The sequence below is a fragment of the Agelaius phoeniceus genome, chromosome 2, assembly GCF_051311805.1.
Source record: "Agelaius phoeniceus isolate bAgePho1 chromosome 2, bAgePho1.hap1, whole genome shotgun sequence".
NCBI classification, from domain to species: domain Eukaryota; kingdom Metazoa; phylum Chordata; class Aves; order Passeriformes; family Icteridae; genus Agelaius; species Agelaius phoeniceus.
In genome coordinates, this window is record NC_135266.1 from 16,251,020 (window position 1) to 16,273,703 (window position 22,684).

The following is a 22,684-nucleotide window of genomic DNA, read 5'->3' on the forward strand; positions in this document are numbered from 1 at the left end:
CTTGTTAGGCTCTGTGCACCATCCCTTATATCATTGCAGCCTGACTGCTTAAAGTAGTTTCCACTAAACTGGAGAAATTATATCACCTCTGGTTCCTCTATATTTAGAAGCCTTAAGGAGGAAACACAGTGGGGAAAAGATAACTGGTATAGGCTCCCTAGAGCTGACACAGTGAAGTTACCTGGACTTACCTGAGTGATCTTTGTCAATGATGTTAAAGATGATCTCCAGATCCTTTCTGTACCTGCACAGTGTTTCTGCCAAAGCTGGCTGAGCCTGGTTTTGAAATCACATACAAGAAGCTATTCAGACCTTGGTTTGAGTTAATTTAACCAACAGAATATCTACTATCCAATTTTCATTTTCCCAGTTTAATTTGTCAAATGTAAAAAACTAAATCTTTATGCTTGAGTTCTCTGGAATGACACTTCTGTGTCTTACCCTGAAGAATAATCAGATAAAACCCATCACTTTCAGATGGCAGGGTAAGGGGGAAAGGAGCCCTTCACACCTCCTACCTGCAGTAATTATTTGTGGAAATAATCTTGGTTAATCTAGGGAAGATGGTGTAGACCGTACACTCATACAAAGCACTCACTGTACAGATTTGAATGGATCCTGCTGTTTAGGAAAGTTATGGTGATACTTCTGTTCCAAAGCACTGTGCAGCATTTGGTAACAACTGGGCTCTGCAGAAGTGACCTCAGATACCATAATATACATCTAAAAGTCCATCTATAAATGTGACTTCCTCCCACAGGGGCCTGAACTCCCTCTGGAGCCTGTTTGAAATGCTCATTTCAAAGAGTGAGGGTTGAGTGCTCTGGGCAGGATTTGTCACATCTCCTCAGCTCCGTTATCTAAACGCCCTCGAGAGCCAAGAGAAAGTAAGAAGCAGTTCTAGCATGTGATTCATCCAACCTATTTTAAGCATCTACCTTAGGAGGGAATGATGATTCGTACCCTAGCAGTGCTCATTTTCCTCCAGTGACTATAAAAGGAAGCTCAGCAACTAGTTCAGCTGTGGATGTCTACTTGTTGGGCCAAACAACTGTCTTGTGCTTCAATTTGCACCAAAAGTTGTTCCTCCAAGAATTGCAAGGATGTGTTATCCTCTTTACCTCTTTTATAGGTTGACCCATTTTCAAATCATAAAAACAAGACATGAAGTCAACTTCTCCATCTGGGTTCATCTGTGCTAGCTGAGAGCGCAGCATCCTCCAGGGCAGTTCCAGCTGTAGGACAGACTCCATGGCTGCAGCCCAGTCATTGACAGAAATCCTGCCTGCCAGAAGGGGTCGGGTCATGCTTAAAAGTACAGGACACAGCCCACATCAGTCACCAGCACAAAGGGTTACAAAATACAAGGATTTTCTCTGAACCCTGGGATAAAAACCCTCATAACAAAGGAGCAGTGGGGGTTGGACTAGGTATTTCCACAGGTCCCTTCCAGCCACGAAGTTGTGATGCTGTTATGATGTTCAGCATGCTTTAACACCTTTTGAGAAAGCCAGATTATGCCATGAAGAGTACATCAGGTTTCAGCTGAGCTGCAATTAAAGTGACATGTGGCTGAAAACTCAACCACACAGAAATATGTGAAACAGCTGTTCAGTGGCCAAAGAAACAACATCATGTTATTGAGTGCCCTTGTAAAGACACTGTCAAGTGAGAAGCCATCACAAGGAGAAGTTGTATTTGTGGCAGAAATCAGCTTCTTGCTTCTGCATAAAAGGTTCATCTATTAACTTAGCACTGAATTTTCTTCAGATGAGAGGTGAGTGTGTGTCTGCAAGAGGCAGAGGCAGGCTGTGTGTCTGCTGGAGGCATGGGCAGGCACCTTTCCTCAGATACCTCCCAGACTCAAAAGGACACCCATTCCACATCCCCCCAGTTCCCTGAGACCCCCTGATACATTCTGAAGATACTCCTACATGAAGGTGGTGGTGACCTTTGAGCTTCTAGAACTGGATTTGCCTGCCCAAGCTATCCAACAGCAAACATAATTTCTTTATTTGCCCATGTCTTTCAGGTTTTTTTCCCCCTTCAAGCTTCATCCCCTCAAGCTGTTTGTGCTAAGCCCTTCCCAATGCCTTTCCTCCTCTGTGGTCATGAAAAACAAGGTCAACCAGCCTCTGCTGCCCTCAGCCTGACACTGAGGCAGGCAGGACTCCTCTCCATGGGGCTTGTCCCCTCTGCCTCCCACACATGGAAGCTGTTTTCCCCATGGTGGCAAGTGGACAGAGAGGGAGTAGTACCTGTGCCATTGAGGTCGTATTGTGCAAAAGCACTGATGAGTTCAGACCTGTGTGCATAAATCTTCTCTCGTAAGGACTTTAAGGCAGATGATTCAATTGTACCTACCCTAGGAGGAAAAAAAAGCAGCAGATTATTAAAGGATTAAAATCCTCTCGCATGTTATGCTTTTCAACAGTCATTACAAAATTCTTATATCCTTTTCCATGCAGTATGTTTAGGGTCTAGCATGTTTAAGTAGATGACCCAAAACACACAACATTCAGCGGGGGGAAACCCCAAACCAAATAAAACCAACAACGCTCCATAAGAATAAACTGAGTTTATGAGATAATTGAGTTTATGCAGGTAATTCTAAGCTGCTTTCCTTTAGCAATCTGACCACACTACTAGGCATGGCAAAGCTGTCATGATAAACTTATGAGACTCAAGTCATAACAGGATTTGTCCAGATTAACACTGCAGCCTTAAAGCAGACAGGTGCTGGCCATTTATGAGTCCCTGACAATTGTCTGTTCTAACTGCTTACCTCACCTAATTACCTTTGGGTGTTTGTCAGGAAACCAAGTTAAGCAGCCAGAACATGTTTTGTCTACTGTATTAATTTTTTAATCGTAAAATAGAAAACCAGTGAGAATCAAGGAAAATGGATGCCTATTCAGTTATTCAGTGAAGCTCTAGATTGGTGGCAGGTACACTCACTGTGAGGTGAGTCCATGCTCACTGCATGCAACACGGAGCTTTACCTCTCCCGGAGATTCTGCCTGCGCGTGAGCTTGCTGACCTGGTACTGCACAAAGCGCGGGGTCAGCTCGGGATTCAGCTTGATGTAAGCGCCCCGGTTACTGCCCTCTTCGTAATAGTTAGAGGCAGAGAATATGGTGATAACCTGACATGGAAACAAAGAAACTGGATTGGCCAGAACAGCTCTTCTGGACACTTATTTCTGAAACTGATCTGAGAAAAAATTCCAGGTTACAAAATTATGTGTCTACATATAAAGTTCTGTCATTCACCAAATTGCTCCTGCCTTTTGAGTCAGAGCTCTGGGCCTTTATTTTTGACCTGTCAGACTTCAGAGAGCAGTGAGATATAACATGCTGTTTAAGAGAAACCTCTTTCCAAGAGAGACCTGATTTTCAGGATTCTTGTTGGCCTCCCAATGCAGCATGTTAAAAAGCAGGGCCAGAAGAGAAATCAGTAAGTTAAAGGCTTCTAGAGCCTTAGAGCATGTCTTGAACTTTAGACCATGTCTTTACACACCACTCTTGTTGGGGATTTTGTTGGTGTTCATTTGTTTTCATGTAAGTAATAAATTGGTCTTTACTCCCTAAAGATGTCAAGAATTTTGTTACTCAGAACTCAGTAATTTGTTGCAACATCTCTCTAGGACAAAGTTCCCCCAAACCCAGTTTAACAAAGTGACTGTCTTTTTTAAAATAAATTTTGGAGAAAAATCTACTGTGGATGTTCCTGTGAAATTCACAGGAGAATTCTACTTTACATGGAAGCATCTTACCTTCCCATCATGACTGATCTCATAACCTTCTGGCTTAAATTCATGAGACCTGATGAGCATCTTCAGATTATATCTCTCAAACAGCTTGGCAGTGACATCAGGACCAAAGTAACAGCCTCCTCCTCGACACTTGTTTGGTGTACAGCCATTTTGGCTTCTTGGATCACTCCACAGAATGTCAAGGATCTATAAATAGCAAACTCAAGCAAGTGAGGACTGATAATAGGGGAAGACTAACAGGGTATGGCTGTCTAAAGTCGTGGCCAGAGCAAAAGCCCCACAGTACAGGGAGAAAACACATAGGTCTTCAGGTTTTTCATTCCTTTCAGGATCATATTCTTTTGGGCTTGGACTTTTGTTCTACTTTTTAAGAAATATTATCTAGATTTTAGATTAACTTTTTTGTTTCAGAAGAAATAGAATTTCAGCAATGTACCTCCTCTCACAGCTGAGGTTTTCAGACTTGGGCAGGTGCACCAGAAACATTACCTGGGCTAATTCAAAGAGAAGAAAAGCTGCCTTCTTCACAGGTCAGTAGGAGAGGCAATTTCTATTTCCCAGCACAGACTGGACAACCACATTGGTCAGTGGTTTTACCTTGGGAGTACCTGCTCTAAACATGACAAGAGTTGCCTTTGGCTTTGTTGTCTTCAGTTAGCTCACGTTTCAAACTGACATTTTACATATTATTATATTAGCTGGGTTCAGACATGAAGATGAATTATCATGGTTTAATTCTGGTCAGTAGCAAACATTATTCAAAATGTGCTTGTTTAAACTTTTCTGGGCAAGGTTTGCACTAACATATTCTACTTCATGTTTGTGAGCATGGCTTAGTGGATGCTTGATTAGCTGGGGGAGTGTCAGATTTGGGGGGAAAGGGGACCCTTGCTTGTGCTCATTATGTTAGTTTGTAGGTCAGATAGGTATCTTGGGAAAGCAGATTTTCAGAAAAATGAAGCTTTCCATATTGTCACAATTTATTAAATTACAGTATAACAAAAGCTCTATATTTGCTCTGATATGCAAGATAGAATGAACAGCCAGAGGACAAAAACTTCCCACTTCTGAGTAATCTGCCTGTATGTCTCAGGAGCTGGGTGGCTTTTTTTGGGCTATATCAGCATTCAACTGCCAAAAGCACAGCCAAAAAAAAAGGTGCTTTATCTCACCAACAATTGCAGTCTGACCCGTTTAAACCAACAATTTTTGTACGAACAGGTCCAACCACACGAGGGCAGGCAAACCCATTCCCTACTGAGCAGTTTCCTCCTAACGGCTATGAAAAGAAAATACTGGGTGAATTTTACTTGTAAGGATAAAATCCCTTTTTGGCTTTTATTACCAGGTCTACAAAAAGCATCAAAAAAAGCTAATAGGTATCTAATATATTCCTTAGAATGACTGTTTTCCTGTTGAGAGGCAGTTCACTCAGACTCATGAACACACTGCCAGAACAGAACACCTAGTTTGTGCGGGAGGGGTTTGGTATCAGAGAGTCTTTGGTTTCACCTACTTGTTTCCATTCCTTCAGGGCGGGGTCTGGAGGCAAATTTGAACCTGAAGGCTCAGTGAAGCCCGATGAAGAGCTGTGTTGTGTCTTCCCTGCAACATGCTGGTTGGCAATGTGTTTACTGGGTTTGGTCGTGGGAATTCTCTTCTTCACTTGGTCCTGTCTGTTTCTCACTGACTTTGGTGGCCGCATCAAAGATTTCAACTTAAAAAAAAAAAGTTACCATCACAACAACAAAAGTTGATACAGAGATGTTGGCTGAAAGGCACATCAGCTCATGTTTCCTGTACTCAGGAGAACTCCTTGAGAGTTCAACTAATGTTAACTCCCATAATGTCCTGATTGTACAGGTTTGGGAAAAGCTGCAGGTATTTGGCACTTACAGAATTTTTGCTTTATACCTATCAGTAACCAGGCTCTTCAGAGCTGCTTTCATATTCTTATCCACACACACACACTCAGTCCAAACACAGTAAATCTTAAGGTCTCACTATACAGCAAGTAGGGCCTGGGCTCAGGGAAGACACGTCAGTGCCCAGCTTCCCTGGAAACAAAATATACATTCATATTGAATGGAAGGTGAAACTCCATTCACTTCTGCTCTGACACAGTACCATACTGATAGGTTAATTTTGCTAAATTAAATGGATTATCAGGAAGACAGTAGTGAAACTGATGGAATATTACACCATATGATACTGTTAAATCAAACCCCTCAAACATGCATGGGCATTTGCTTTTATGGAGTGGTGCACTATGGTTCCACAAATGATCATTAACATGGTTTCTCTCCAGAGAATGTCTTCTCATTTGAAATTCTCTCATAGTAGCTTATTTCTAGAATAAAGCCAAAATAAACCCCAAAGCCAAACCAACCAACCAACCCAAAAAACCCAAAGCAAAACACAAAATCCCAAACCAAAAAAAACCACCCACCAATAAAACATATACAGTTGGCAGACCGTTGGATTTTACTCTTTAACAAAGAAAAGGACTAATTCAAAACAAATGCACAACACAGGGTTATTCACTAGTGCACTGACCGGTATTTGAAACCTGCCAGCTGCCAGCTGTACCAATTAAAATACATCACTTGGCCTTGAGTGACACTGCCCTGGGTTGTGGCCCACACATGTCTCATTAGCAACACTCTCCTGTGGCAGCTACTTTGACCTGTTAATTCTGCATTTCACAGAAACATGCAGAGCTGAGCCCTGGTGAAAGCATGGGCAGAACTCAGCTCATGGTTAGGATCCCTCTATCTGTAGTTAGGCACCCAGTTTTAGTGCACAGTGGTGCAGCCAATGGAGCCTAGACTCCCATGATCAGAAGTATTCATGCCTTTTTTCATATCTTTAAAAAGAGACACAACTGACTGTCCTGCAGAGCATTTATTTCTGCTTTAGAAAATCTGAGGATGACAAAAATAGTTCTAGATTCCACAGACACTGATGCCAGGGTACACTAAGTTGCTCAAACATTTGTCTCCGATGCCATCTGAGATGCTCCCCTATGGCTGTGAATTACTGTGAGGGGGGCAGACACAAATCTGGCCTAAAAGGCGACTGGTGGAGGAGACCTACAAGAGAAGACTTTCTTCAGAGGCAGGCTAAGGCCAGAGGGGACATCCCTAGCCAATGAGGCACTTCCTTGAACAGCACTGGAGACATGTGCCTAAGTAATGATTTCCACCAGATTTCCTGGATCTCCATTGACTATAAGGAGTCTCAGCACCCTGATCACAAGCATACATCTTGATTAGTTATTCAAATGGAGACCAAATTCCCCACCATTTTCAGCTGATTTGAAAGGTCTGTGTTTGCTCATCATTTCAGAAAAAAACATGAACATTTTTGACTTCTAAATCCCTGAAAAGCTTTGGATTCTGTTTTAACAAGGTCAGTTCTTGAATTTTGATCCTTCTGGAAGGGCTCTCCCACATGTACAGCGTTCAGCTGCTGCCAAGGGAGCGCCTCACAGGTGGAGAACTTCCCCCACAAAACAGATGGCAGAAGCACAGCCCCAGGAAAAAAGGCAGCGCTGGAAATATGTGGCTAAATTGATTTCTAAAGTGTTTGAAGGAAATGCCCAGGAATCAAGTAGTTTTCATACTTTCTTGCTAGTGTGTCATCATTGCAGGAGGAGGCATCTAAAGTGGCTTTAGCTATTTTAAGGTCAAAAGACCCATGTTATGTGGAGAGCCAGCCAACTGGGTCTCAACACCTACTGCAACCTGCCTTCCTAAGCCCTGATTTTGAAGAAAAATTGGACTATTATTTTTCTTACATGCCAATATACTGCTGCCATTTCCTTTCCTAACACAAATGACCTGATCCTAGCATTCGTACCGCAAAATTTTTAAAAGAAAACAAACTTACCCTCACATGAATATGATCTCTTACCTTATTTCTCTCAAGTGCATTCAGGAAATCCAAATCCGTGGTGTCTGAAATCCCCCCATGTAGGATAAGAACTTTGCTATCAATTATAGTGGCAAGGGGAAGCCAGCTAAAAACATCTCGCAGAAGACTCAAAATCTGTTTCCAATGGTCCTGTAAAATACACTCGTACATTAGATCCTATTTCTGGCAGATTCTGTTGCTTCTAAGTTCAAGATTTTGCTGAAGTGCCTGCTACAGTTTATATAATCAGTTTTGTTCAGGTGATATCCTGAACTGCAACCCTGACAAACATGTTCTGACATTTACTTTAGGGCCATTTGATTGTCTCTGTAGTGTTTTGGTTTTTCTTTCATGTTCACCTCTTTTTTTGTGCTCTTGATTGTTCTTATGGATGTTACTTATTTCATCCCATAGATCTCTGGGCATAAGAGACTAGCACTTAAAATTGTTTTGTCAGTTATTCCACTGATAGGCCAAAATAATTTCACCTACATCACTAAAGTAATGCTCTGCTACACCTAAATAAACTGGTTTGACTTTTTCTTGTTTACACAGGTTTCATTTTACATGTGCAAGACTACAAAAAATATAGGGGAAGGAGGAGGAATCTTACCTTGTACTTCTTTGAAACTTCTTTTGTGAATCCATATCTGAAAACAGGACAGCATCATGAACTGGGTTTCAGTATGCCCTTTCTGCATGGTTTCCTGTGCTATGGTGTTTTACTGGAGTTTTCTAGCCCCCTTTCTCATCATTTCACCTCAGCTGAAATTTGCTTTCCTCCACTCTGTCTTGAGATTGAGTTAATTTCTGATTGAATTGTTTCTTGTGCATAACAGAGGTTGGGAACAGAATCCAGCCTAGTAATTATTAAAAGGCCTTTTTGCCAGCTCTACCTTTTAGATACCAGAGAAGGAACTGATGATGGGCAAAAATTCCCACAAAACCTTCATGGAGCTTTTGTCTTAAATATCATATAATCATGGAATCATATCATAGAATGGTTTGGGTTGGAAGGGGCCTTAAAGGTCATCTCATTCCAACCCTCTGCCATGGGCATGGGACACTTTCCACTTGACCAGATTGCTCAGAGCTTCATCCAACTTCATGTCTTTTCCCCCACAAGGGACAAGGATTTTGATACCTAATTCTTTTAACACCAAGATATCCTTCATCAAGGGGCATTTTCACAATACTCAGCTTTCAAATTTACCAATGTGCAGCACTGATAATCAAAATGCACAGCAAAGACACATCTGTGCACTCCATACCATCACAGACTTAGTTAATATTTTTTGCTCTTTTGGGGAGGAATTTTCCTCCTTGTAGATTAAGTAACTGATCTTGGTTTATGTTGTTTTTTGGAGTGTTTTCAATTATGTGCTGAAAAAGTAACTATCATGGGAAACTGATTCTCTTTTTTGGATCATTAGTAGGACTTGACTATGGGGCTCTGACCCAGGTGCTAACACAGAGGCCTGTGTTAAAACAGCAATACATCCTGTGTGCCACATCAAATGATCCAAGGGCTACAGTAGGATACCCACCAGTCAGTCACCCAAAGGTTTTTTGGGGCAGTTTAGAATTGTAGGGAGAAGGACTGAGGAGTTCTCACATTTCTGAGATGCTTTTTGTCTCCACGTTTTGTCTTTGACTACAGCCGGAGCCACTGGCTGTGCTCACTCCCTTGGTTGCACTGCACAGCTGAGTGCAAATGTCTGTGTTAGAAAACAGGGTGTCAGCTTTCCTGCACTGACACCTCCAACTGATGAAGCTCCTCTGAGTATAGGGTAGGATATTTACCTGCCCCTTGGGTTAGAGAAGTGAAATCTTAGTTTAAAGTTAAGTAAAATATCAGATTTCGCTAAATACGTGCTTTAACTGAAACATCATCCTTCCATCTGTCCTTCCCCAATTTTGATACTCTGGAAGCTGCACTAAGCCCTCTGACTTCAATGGATTATGATTAGATAAAGACAAGACATGATTGCCATTCAAATGTTTGGGTTTAGTGAAAATGTTCCTTCCCCACACACACGCTGAAAAGGCAAAGCTCCACCTGACTTCTTAATAAAACATATTCCATTTTAGGGTGTCACAGTGGCTAAAGTAGCAATCAAAAGCTCAAATATTTCTAATGATAGGCCAGATATTTCTTGCCCCACCCCCAAAATATACCTCAGGTTCATGATGTAGTCTTCATGGTTTCCTCTATTCAAGTGTAAATCATTGGGATAGATAAGAAGAAATGCAAATAGGATTATAAGTATTTCCATAGAATTTTTCCCTCTGTCGACAAAGTCACCATTAAAGACATAGGGGTTTTGTTCTGAAGGCAGACCATTCTGCAGAAAGAAAAAAAAGGAGCATTTAGAGAGGCTGCTATGTTACTGTAATAGAGGAAATAGCATTTAAATGAGATCCCATTGCTAGAGATTCTGAAAAAAATCCTGCATAATACAGAGATCTGAAAAGCAGCATTTCTTTATTTCCACTGTTTAGAATAAAAACCTTCATATCAGACAACCTGAGCCATTAGAGAAGAGAGGACCTCTCTGGCTGTTCTTACAATGCCATCTCTAATCCTTTCCTCTACCTATTAAATTAAATTGAAAGGGAACGAAAGAAACATCAGTCTTGTAGTAAAATATACATTTTTGTTAATGCAACTCTTGCCAGGAAATTACGCACTTGCAAACAGAAGGGAGTCATTCAGTTTGAATGGAAGATAAGAAATAAATGAAAAATTATCTTCTCATGTAGGTTTGAATGGATTTCATATATTTACATTGTTTGTAGTGTATGCTTCCAAAACTCCTGAGAAGGACTATAGTCCAGAGGATATAAAATTTTAAGACAGAACTTAAGACTTGAAGAGTTTGATTTCAGTTGCTTTAATCCTGAAAGCACTGCTTGAATTTTACTCATGAGAGCCAAGATATACTTGAAAGCTCATAAACCTGAGAGGTTGTATATACAGGTATTTCTTACCTTATTTTTTTCCTGAAGATACAGAGAAATGCTTTATTATAAATGGTGACTTAGTAAAGACAAGTATTTTGAACTGATGGTTTGTTTTATTAGATTAATTACCAACACATCAATGGGTGCCATCAGCTTACAGAAAATATAGCACCACCAATATGTAGCATCATAATTTCCACTCATGACTATCAGAAATATTATTTCAGCTTTGACTAGCCAGAAAAGGAAAACCTCTGTTTTCTCAATTGATATGTACAAGAAATACCAATAGAACATCTATAAAATTACATTATAACTGTGGAAGCCACTCTTAAAAGTTCTGGCAGCATTGCAAGACATCCCATTTCTTGAATATATCTACAGTATCAGTGTTTCTTGTGTTCCTATGGCATTACTGGTATTCTGCCTTAGTGGATTTATTGCAGGGTGTGTAATGTGGCCAGGGACTCAATGTAATGTGTAATTTCAATCCTTATGAGAACATCTTTTTTTATCCCAATCAGTGTTCTGTGCTTTCTGTGAAACCTGGTCTCTCCATCCTGGCTGCTGTAAATTCAGCTTCCTTGGATTTTGCTATAGCCTGTCCTGAGCCCTTTCCAAGTTATCTTAGAAGCAGCCTGTGCTTGCTCTGTGCTCACAGGTGTGGCAATGTATGAGGCTCTTCTATTGCGGTGTTTGAAGTGATTTTAAAAAGGAGAGGATGGATTTCAGGAGTGGAACAGACTGCAGAAACTCAGCAGCAGTTTCTGGAAAGGTAGATAGATAAATAATAAATAAATAAAAGCTTTGCCTTAAAACCCATAGGCATGTGAATCTACCAGCAGATTGTGAGTATACACACAACCACTCTTAACTGCAGTCCTCGTGGAAAGACACATCTACTGGAGCACTCTCCAGACACTATCACCCTTCTTTTGGAAAAGATTACACACAATTCGAGTTTTAAGCAAGTTTGGTTTGGACTTCCAACTTCAATGTGACATTTTAATTTTGTTCCACACTCAGACAGTTTCCTTTTCTGTGGTTTCAACCAACAATGAGAGCAAAACTAAATTAAAGGCTGTTGCAGCCTCTGACATGTTATAGAGGCAAACAAGGCCCTCTAATGATTAGCAACTTGCTGCTGGGCATCATTACTGTTTCTCCTGGGTTAGTGATTAATTAACTTCCGTTTGTTGTTGGCATTTTCTACCCCTTCAGGCCATTTCTATCTATAGCATCCCTTTAACAATCTAACTTAGCAATACGTAATTTAAAATTCAAGTTTCAAGGAATATCAGGAAACACTGTAATTTAATGAAGATTAATGAAGGGTCTGAATGAACCTTACAAACTGGTTATTGAGGAAAAAAAAGTGTCTTAGCTTCAGCCAAACCAGGTGTAAGGATTATACACCATCTGCAGCATTGTATCAGTATGCTGTAGATTGCCAGCTCTGTGTGTTTGCTGGGGGTGGTCTGTGGAAGTGACAAGCCTGGTCTGCATGCAGGCCTCCAGAATCCATTTCAGCTCTGCACAGCCCTGTGCAGACCAAGATCACTCCCATGGCATTGTTTAGGATTGCACCCTCTTGTTTAAGGTAGTTTGTGCCAACCTGGAGGATGAGATCCCTTTCAACTGAAAGAGAGTTTAGGAAGGAGAAAAAAAATGGATCCCAGAAGCCAACTGGGTTCACTGCTCATCTGAGTAAACTGCTCAGAGGGGACAGAAAACAGTGTGATTTAATTTGCTTCTAAATAACTAATCAGCTCTATCTTATGCTCTCTATATTCTCCACTACTTTGAAATGACGAAACATTTGCCCATTTTATTTGGTTTGATGGAAGGGACTTCCCTAGAAATTTAACAGAGAACAACTGGGTGTTATCTCTAGTCTGAAGTCAGTGGGAGTTTTGGCTCTGAATTTACTGAAGCCAGGATGAGAGTTGCTTGTTTTTTTCTCTTTATAGCATCCATTAGAGGAGGGGAAAGAATTGGCATCTGTTTACTCCAAAAAAAAAATAAAATGCAGGCTGAATGCAGTTGTAAATATAATTATATATGAGCATTTATCTCCAAAATAGTTATATTTCCCACTCCAGGTTCTGTGTATGAAACCTATATGTATCATACTTATTCCAGTTCTAAAAAGAAAGCTTAAGAACCAAAAGACTGCAAGCCAAAGACCAGCTAAAGATGGTTGATTAGTAAGAAAAGCAGGACTCTGTAGAAAGGTCTGATTATATTTTAACTATACTTCAACAGACTTCAGGTGTACACTTGGGCAAAACAGCCCCATTTACATTGAACAAGTCTCAGATGAAGTGTAACAAAGCTGGAGTCAGAGGGAGAATGACATCATTGAAACACCTGGTTTAGCTCACTCCAGTCCATTCAGTGCAGATGAACGTGTAAGGATCTGCCACAAACCCTTCCCCCTGCCCCGGAAAGCTCAAATCAAAGAGTACCTGCTCAATCAAAGGTGGTGATTCATCCTGAAGATAAATGTGAAACTAAATACACAACATCCCCTGCATCTTCAGTTAAACATACAATCCTGGAAAAGCTAGCCTGGAGCCTAATTTGTTTTACACATCAGTAAAACAGAGCTAGGTATTTTTAGCATGATAAAAAAGGATATGTAAAGGGTGCACAAAGCAGTTCTATTTTGTGCAGACCGTGTGATTGCTTCCAAGGCTTAAAAAGCTTTTAAACACCACTCTTTCTTGTTTCCTGATAAAAACAAAAACACCCCCCTCCCAAAAAAAAACCCCTCAACAACAATAAAATACCTGACAAACCCAAAAAACCAAACCAAAACAAAAAAATACCCAACCAAACGACAAAAACCCCCAAACCGACCCAAAAGCAAACAAAAAACCCTGCAGGTATCAGTGGAAACCTAAAAGAAAGCTTCTGCATTTTTTCTTGAATGTTAATATTATCCATGGTGTAGTGTTACATCAGGAACTCAGCTCCTGATTTCAGCAGACTTCAGTCAATATGGAATTTAAAACAGTGGAAGAACTTTGGAGACTTTGCAAGGTGTCCTCTTATGTTTTGGGTCATGCTGCAGTTCAGCATTCAGGAAAATAATAATCTCCTCAATCTCCTTCACAGTGAGCAGGAGGATATGAAGAAGGAAAAGCTCTCACAAAGACACCAAATTGTTCCAGGATTTGTGTGTGTGGTGTATGGACACCACATGAGCAGTTTTAATGGTGATAAATCTGTCACATATAAATATCTGTTCTTAATAACAAGTCATAAAGTGAAAATGCTACATCTCAGAGTACCTATTTACCTTGTAGAATATCAGCAAAAGATCATCCAGGTTTCCATGCAAATCTCCTACAGGAAACAAAAACATTTTTTTTAAAAAATTTCTCACAGAGGAGGAAGAAACTGGAATTATAAAAGTGGAATTAGTTGGATCTAATACCTTTTTATACTGCACAGTAGAACATGTTTCAGGGACAGGTTTTGATTACTACCAGCAGGAAGTGATGGAGAGTGTCAAGAACTGTCCATGCCTGTGTGCCTCAATGCTAAGGCCACAGGAATGACAGATTGGGCCCTTTTTGAGAGGTTTGTTCTGCCTCAGGAACAGGCAAGGAGGATTTCACCCCAACACAAAGCATCCCTGCAGCACAGATCCCCTGTGCATCTGACTGCATTTCATGCTCACAGAGCCAACCTTCTCATGTCTGTGACTCACCACCACAAAGATGCAGAACAGTTTCAAAACCTATCTTGTGATAAAGGCTTTTACCACCAATAATTAGGAAAAGAGAAGTGACATTTTTATGTGTATACATTTTCTGTGCTTTTGATTAATTATGAGCCCGTGAATTTGTTCTAAGGCATCTTTCAAGCTATGATAGATATTTATCACATATGTGGATGAAAACATTTCAGGTATGTATTTAATCTGCATTATTAATTTGAAATTATAAGGAATAGAGAGTGATACCTTAAGGAAATCAACATTTTGGACTGATTATGTTTAAAAAAATGGGTTATCCGTCTTCTGCAGAGGCTCTTTCTGGTGACAAAAGCTTTTAGTTTCAATACAGGAGAGGGATCCCTTTTGGTGCTTCTTACATAGTGCAAATGCAATACAAACATGAAGAGGAATGTTTATTTAGTGAGAACATGTATTGTGAACAATCATGAATCTGTGTTTCCTTGGTTTGGAAAGGGGTCTTGATGGCTTGGTTGATAAATTATTTTATAATTTTATAAGGTTTATACAAAAACTTATTTAAACAAACCCTTTCCTGACAATCAAAGTAGGTCCATAACCACATCTTTAAAAATATTATTTATTTTGCATGTCCCACAGTATTTCCCTTATACCACTTTACTATTACACACAGCACACACTGATAGATGTCAAGAGTTATGTCACCATTATTGTTCTGTTTTGCAGCTACTGCATTCTGTATCAAGTCAGGATACTGCATCCCACTATCCATAATTTACAAAAGTGTAACAAAATAGATGGGCAAAGAGCTCTTAGTTCCTTAGTGCTGTGTGACACATCATTCTGTGAGACTAAATTGCTGGCTGTATAAAGACTTATCCATCCTCTTGGGTCTCCTTAGAAATGAGGGGTTATTATCATTTCAATTTATTCTAGATAGTCATGCTGTTACTGAAAGGTCTTTTTTGCCACCCATATTAAGCCCTCATTAAAATCATTACCGAGTAAATTATGATTAAAATCATTAAAATCATTACTGAGTAAGGTTTTTTTCTCAGTGAAAGGAGAAAGGTGAGACTTACAGCCAGTGATCAAAATACTTGGTGGCATTTTAGAGGTGGAAGTGCAGGAGTATTTAAGCTGCAGTGCAGTGTTAGCTGAATTAATACTGACTCATTCAGAAATGTTAAACAAGAACAGGAAAGAGGAGGTGAGGGAATTTCCTAAAATATACTTTATGACTCAGGAACTTTTTTGTTTGTTTGTTTGCTCCAATTTATGCATTTGTGGGGGAAAAGAAATATTTTTTTAGGGCATTGAGAACTTTGTTCTAATGGTAAAATTTGGAAATGTCAGTATCATTCTCTAACCACTTAGAATATCAACCCATAGCCCAAAGCAGTTTTCTTCTCTGGCACCTTACCACAGACAGTTATCTCCTTGGAGTAGGAAGTTGAAAGATGGGTGATATTTGGCATCTCCTTGAGAACCCTCCTAGTTTCACTTAGCAGCTGCAGCACATAGCGGGCATGAAGCAGCTGTGAGAAGAAAAAGCAGGTAGAAAAGGAAGATTTATTAGAATTAGCAATAGGTCTGTCTGCTTTATTAATATCAGACATGAACTGCCAAGGTTATTTATGTGCAGACCTCCAGAGATGAGGCTGTCTGGCCTAGAGCTGGGAATTAGGAATGTTCATAGCTTTGCATTTGCTCCCCGGTGAGTGAATATGGAGATCTTTCTGAACTTGTTTTACAGATTTTTCCACTTTATTTATACTGTGCTGTTTCTATTCTTCCTGTCTTTCAGAAGAGATAAGACTTATAGAGCACTCAAAATCACTGCATAAGGCCATCTGTTTAAAGTAACTGGGAAAAAAATAAAAATTATGTCATTCGAGGTGTGAGTAAAAAAACAAACAAAAAAATCTCACAACCTCCAAAACAAAAGCCAAAAAAAAAAAAAAAAAACAAAAAAAACAAATATCAAAGGCCATAAATGATATTTCAGCAAATTGCAAAAACAATGACAAGAAAACTCCAGTAAGGACTGCCTTGGCACGAGTTATCTTCCTGTTCACAGTGAAGAAGTTATAAAAGTGCAACACTGAAGCTTCTGGTCTTCTCTCCTGATGTTTTTTATGAAATTTTTTTGGTTGGTGATTTTTAAAGCTTTTAATTTCAACAGAGATCTGAGGAATTTTAGTAGAGGAGAAAGATGAGCTACAGAATGACTTTTCAAGATTCATGTCTTTAAGCAATCATAAAGGTCAATTACATATGCCCATTTCCTTAATAAAATGCCAGCCATAGTAAGAGAAGGGAGAGTGGACAGTAAGATGAAGTCTGGGTTGGCTCATTTATCATATGCTTTATATGTGATATTTTACAATCAGCCTCCATAGAAAATTACTAGAGAAAAATATTCTTATTTAGTAAATTACAAAGCATGATAGACCCTTTCCCCTTTTACACAGCATACTGTTAAGCACAAATAATTACCAGTTCAAAGAAAGCTGTCCTGTTTAATGCCTCCCTGCTCCACCTTCATCTTGTGGGCAACAAAAGGGCTTGCTCAGGGATATAGAGAATGAGGAACAGCCTCCTCAGTGCCTTGGAAGCTGCAGCCTGAGCTCCAGCGATTTGTGCTATCATTCTGTTCTGCTAGATTAGCAATGCTTTATAGTCACTCCACTGTTATGGTGGAGTCTTGCACCCCACAATGAGGTGATTAACCCTTACACCTCCTCTAAAAGAATGAGGTGGGGGACAAAGGACAGAAGACCAAACAATGAACACTTTTAACCCATAAAAAGATGCTAATTAGTTTCTATTTTAGCTTAGGACACCTTCCCCAGTCCTGCACTCTCACTGAGAACCTCTGCCTTGCAGCTGCTACAGGTTCCCTTTTCATTTCACTAGTCCCTGCCTCCTCCCCAGGGCCAGGCCTGGTGATCATGCAGCAAAGTAGTGAATCAAATGTGGGAACTCGTCTGAGAACTGTCTGCTTTTGATTTTATTGTGTTAGCTTAGAGGCAGATCAATTTCCCAAGGCAGCTTACCATGCACATTTATGATCACATTGGGCTAGCAGGAAAAAGTAATGAGATGTAAAAGAAGGGTGAAATATCTCTTTGGGCACCACTTTAGCTTTACATTGGATTGTGGAACTGCAATCTGACAGATGTAAAATAAGGTAAAAAAAGAAAACAAGCTAGTTGCAAATTACCTGTTCATTCCTGAAAGCATGAAGGAGAGCATTGGCATCTTCAACAGTAAGGGGGAATGAGAGTCGTGGTCCATAATAGGAGTCTGGAACATCAATCTTCTTTTCAAATTCTTTTAAAGATAAGTCTTCATCCACCACTTGAGGAGCACTAGGGCTGGTGAAAATTTGAGAAACTGGAACAAGATAGAAGGAAAACAAAAATGTAGAAACTCCACCAGGCCCCCATAGAGCTGTAACAGCATGGCCAGAACTGGTTGAACATAACAGCTTTAACTGCTGCAGTATTACAGTGGCTGACTCCTGCCTCCTTATAGTGGAAAAGCTCCAGGTCTCCCCAGATTGTCTCACAATACTAAAACCAACCAACCAATCAACCACAACAAGGGAAAAAAGACCAAACCAAAGTTAAGAACAGGCAAAAACTCTTTTCCAGCTGCTAGTATCTGTGGTCAGGGTGCAAAACATTTTGCACTGAAGTTGTGGAGCAGTTTGCTCACAAGTAATGAGAACCATCACCTGGTACAAACTTCCTTCTCCTTTCCCCAATGCAAGGAGATGCAAAAGTCATGGCTGATCATTTAATGACCATCATCTGTTTAAAGTTCAATATTATACTTTTAATACATGTTATGAAGATTCCCTTCTATTGCTTTTATTTTCTACTTAAAATTTTTAGGCTAAATACCAGCAGGTCACAGTGATTATTTAAAAGTCACCAACAAAATTATATTTATTCACAGCAGATTGCAAATCACTCCTTTCTGATACAGCTAGGAAACAATGCCAGCTTTTGGTTGGTTGCCATAAAACTATTGGATGAAACAAAGTAAACAAAAACAGAGTGGTGAAAGTAGAGCACAGCTTCTAATTTTCCTGGAACATGAAGGAAGCAGGAAGGCTGCTAATTGCTTCAATCCAATATTTTTCGTGACATAACCTTGAAACGTAACTGACTGATAGCAGATTTCAGAGTTTTTTCTTGCAGATTGTCTTAGTCATATATTATTCCAAAAGAGAGAACCAGTCCCTAAATGAAAGTGTTCTAGCAGATGCTGTTGCAGAGCTGCTCTTGTGAGATTGTTGTAAACACTTTTTGCTGGGCTGCAGTTAAGTTTTCTGTAACCTTGATTTCCTGCAACTGCAAATAAAAATGTATTATTTACAGCTGTGTAGCTGCATTATTTATTGCTGATTTACAGCTGACCTGTAGCTGTGACTCAAAACTCACAGTAGCCAAAACCAGCATGTGGCCTCATAAATTATGAGATTCATATAGGCCAACTTGTCTTGCAACTGGATAAAATCAATATTAAAAAATAAATAGATAAAAATTTAATCTGGATTTTAAAAAGTCCCCTTTTACTATCAGCACTTCAGCTGTGAGCCGATTAGCACTTTCAGTGCTAGTGCAATGTTATACTCAGCCAGTCAAATGGATTAAGGCATCAAGTAACAGCAAGGTGCTCAGGGTTCATCATTTTCACCAAGTGCAGTTTGATTTGCAGTCTTCCACCACAATTACAGCTTTGTCTGGCTGGACACCAGAATGTCACCATGGACTGAAATTGCTGATTTTTCTCATAGTAATCAGCCAAGCACATTTGCACCAATTCTTGCTCCAGCTTTAGCAGCAAGCCTGTGGGCAGTATCTCCCTCTGCACCCCACTTGCCAAGAAGTGGGGACTACAGAACCAACTCCTCAGACCACCCAAATGCCTCATTTCTTGCCTGTTCTAACCAGCTGTCCTTATCCGATTGGACTCCTCCAGAGTCAATGATCTTCTCAGCATTTCAAGCCAGGCAGACACCTGCCCATGCCTGCTCCTACTCTTGCCTTCCCTTTCAGCACACAGTAGGCCATCCATCCATCCATCCATCCATCCATCCATCCATCCATCCATCCATCCATCCATCCATCCATCCATCACTTTACCTCTGAACATGAACTTGCCTTCCTCACAGACTCACTTCTATGGCACACGCTCAGGCTGGGAAACCCAATTCTTCCCTGCTGGGCATATCTCTGCAAAGTGTACCCCATTTTCCATTTCTGGATGAGTTGTCAAAAGCCAGCCATGGTCATTACCCTTAGAGTGTACTTATGGCTCCTCAGGCTGTCTTTCAGCTGGATTTTAAGGTTTCTTCCTGCAGAGCATGACTGTCCCATCTCTGAACAGTCCATAATGGACGTCCTAATGCAGCCTGGGGAATCACCACACTGTCCAGCGAGCACCCCAGCTCACCACATGCCCCATGTAGGACTAATTCTGAAGGGTTCAGCACCCCTCATGTATTGCTGTTCCAGTCAAAGCTGTCAAGGCTCTTTCAGTTCATACTGAAAGACAGGGATGAAAAGTCTTGGCACGCCTGGTTCAGGCACATGTGTCAAGACAGAATTAAACATTCTCTGCCAGCATCTGCATCTCTCCATTGACTAGAGGAAGCACAGGCAATGACCTGCTTTGTACTCTGACCCCAGTTTAGCCAAGGCTCAGAGAGTTGAGCCTTCACTATTAACAAAACACAAACAAGTACAGCCATATTCCATGTTAAACACAAATGCCCAGAGCTAAGTGGAGTCAATTTGGCCACAGAAAGCCCAAATACCTGATTCTCCTGACCATATCACCTTGCCATGGGAGTTTTTCAAGGCAAGTCAAAGCTGCCACTGCCAAGGATGTGCTCATTATCAGGGTAACCAGGAATCAGCTACTTTTGCAGCTCTGAAATCACTTCTCTGTTCTGCCACCATCTGTGTGCCTCCAGCCTGACCACTGGGATACCTGAGAGCACCTCTGACTCCTGAGAAGTGCTCTTACATAAGCCAGATACTGATCCACAGCCCTCAGGTCAAAGCCAAATGGACACTGAGCCTACAAAGAGGAAGGAGGTTTGTAAAATGCTTCAAACATTTCTTCCTTCACACCATTCCTGGTGCTACAAACTGCAAGCAGCTATAACTTATTCCCCACTGCAAGAATCACTCTGTGTAAAACATCTTGGAAGGGTGTTAAAGCTGTAAGGGAGGCATCATGGGGAGTGAAACTGCAGAAAACAACACTTTTTTTTTGTTTCCCTTTGAAGGAAGGCTCCTGGGGGTGTCCTGGTGACCTTGAGAGGAACAGGTTTAGCTTCCCAGTCCCACCATTTTTGTCAGGACGCATCTGCAGTCTTCTCACCCTCAATGTGCCCATAAAAGAGTGAGTAAATAGGTCATCTTTGCTGGAAAGGCAGTTTCCAGCTTTCTCTGACCAGAGAGCTTTCCATTGAAAGCTGAGAAAGTAGGAAGATTTTTTTCAGGAAATGAGGGATAAAAGTGTAAGTTAGAAAAAGGTTTTATTCTTATTTTCCACAAACCCTTGCAAAATAGCCTTTAATAAGAAGAAGAACAAGACACTCAACTATATAATATCCCAATCACAAACTACACTAGCATCTTAAGGAGAATGAGAGGATGAAAAAAGCTTTAGGGTATAACAGATAAACAATCACATCAAAAGCACTACTGTGTTAATGAGATGGCAGCTGCTTTCTTTCTTTGAAAAACATAATCTGAAAAAAACATTAAAAAGAGGAAAGTAACAAGATTAATGGGGGAGGCTGAGTAGTTTATAATGTAAGGAAAACCACAGATCAAAAAATTTTCTGGTAACTTTCCTATCATATGCTGAGAAGAACAGGCAACCCATTCTTTGGTAAGAATATTATATACTGTCTTCTTGGAGAGAGCATTTGAACCATATGCTATCACTCTAATTTAAGTGAGCACACACTGATGAAAATGATAAAAAGACAGAGAATTGCAGGTTTTAGAAAATGCTTGAAAATAGCAAAGTCAATTTGAAGCCTTTCTGGTTGTTATGTTTACATTCACTCTGGTTCACATCTTAAGATGGTGATTCAGCAGAAGTGGAAGCAGTTCTTTAAGGATCCCTCTATTCAGCACTGATTTTGCTTACATCAGTGGGGCTGGCATGAGTGCTGCAAAGGTCACTTCCAGGGGCAAGCAATCAAGAGCTTAAAGCAAAGAATGCATACAGCCAGCAGTTGGAAAAAATAACCACAACCCACACAGTACACATTTGATATGCAATTCATCAAAAAAATCTAAGCTCCTTTGCACAGGCAGCCTTGGTCATCCCTTTATTAAACATACACCATAATTTTTCTCTTTTGTTTAGGGTTCTGGTATCTGTAACACGCAGTGTTAGAAAGGGGGAACAAACCAAGACAAAAATTAAGCCTTTGGAGCAGTTATCAAGTCTTAACAATATCAGTCCTAAAAGATGGAAGTTTTAAGCCAGCAAGACAAAGGGATGCTTTACTATAAACACTTTATCATGTGTTTCAGCCTTAACCACATCTACAATTCCCAGTATCTACAAGACCAAGAAACAGGTCACCTGTGCAGTGATGATGAGGAGCAGCCCACAGGACCTTCCATCTCCCTCCCTGAGCACAGGTGAGGCTCAGATCTCCACCTGCACATGAACAGCCCATGCATGTAGCAGTGTGCTCTGCCATGTCCTGAGCCCTAGCAAGTCATCTGTGACACCTCACCTTTATTGCTTCTGTCAGTAGACACAGTTAATAAAGGTGGAGAGTCATATCTACAACAAGCAGCTGTAAAATTCCATTTTATTTTATAATAAAAATAGAGATTAACAATATTTTGCCAAATCTCAGACCTAGCACTACTGTTTTCTTTCCCATTCAGGTATAAAAGCTGAACAGAGGTGCACCATCAGCATGTAGAAGTAGATGAAGTGAGCAGTATCTGTTTTTCTTCAAGTTTGCCAATTCCTTCCCAGGAAGTTAAATGACTAAAGCAGATATTTTTTTCACAGAATATGGCAGTAATGGGAAAAAAATCAAAGGGAGGACTGTTGAATCATCTGCCTTGCCTTTGGAGCAAGGCTCGAATGTAATTTATTTTTCTGCAGAGCACAGAGAGCATTAGGCACTGTAAAGTATTTAAGAGAGAAAAATTGCAATTTCTACCGGTTGTCATTAGAACACTGAACCACTTAAGGTTTTGATGGTGGTTTTATCCTGCTATCAAAGTATCTTGTGCAAATTTTAATTGGAATAACACATG

The 22,684-nt window shown here is 40.3% G+C and overlaps 1 protein-coding gene across 3 annotated transcripts in view; it reads right to left on the bottom strand.

The window, feature by feature from the left end:
* Positions 1–22,684, bottom strand: part of PPEF1 (protein phosphatase with EF-hand domain 1) — a 38,330-nt gene that overhangs the window by 5,095 nt on the left and 10,551 nt on the right. For all 3 annotated transcript variants that reach the window (XM_077172664.1, XM_077172669.1, XM_077172676.1), the window contains 12 exons: positions 17,587–17,759; positions 15,784–15,898; positions 13,959–14,005; positions 9,869–10,035; positions 8,304–8,340; positions 7,691–7,840; positions 5,292–5,492; positions 3,776–3,961; positions 3,003–3,145; positions 2,259–2,365; positions 1,122–1,285; positions 192–276 (listed from right to left, as the gene is read on the bottom strand). In XM_077172664.1, coding sequence (XP_077028779.1) covers positions 192–276; positions 1,122–1,285; positions 2,259–2,365; positions 3,003–3,145; positions 3,776–3,961; positions 5,292–5,492; positions 7,691–7,840; positions 8,304–8,340; positions 9,869–10,035; positions 13,959–14,005; positions 15,784–15,898; positions 17,587–17,759 — 1,575 coding nt within the window. The remainder of the gene's footprint in view (positions 1–191; positions 277–1,121; positions 1,286–2,258; positions 2,366–3,002; positions 3,146–3,775; positions 3,962–5,291; positions 5,493–7,690; positions 7,841–8,303; positions 8,341–9,868; positions 10,036–13,958; positions 14,006–15,783; positions 15,899–17,586; positions 17,760–22,684) is intronic.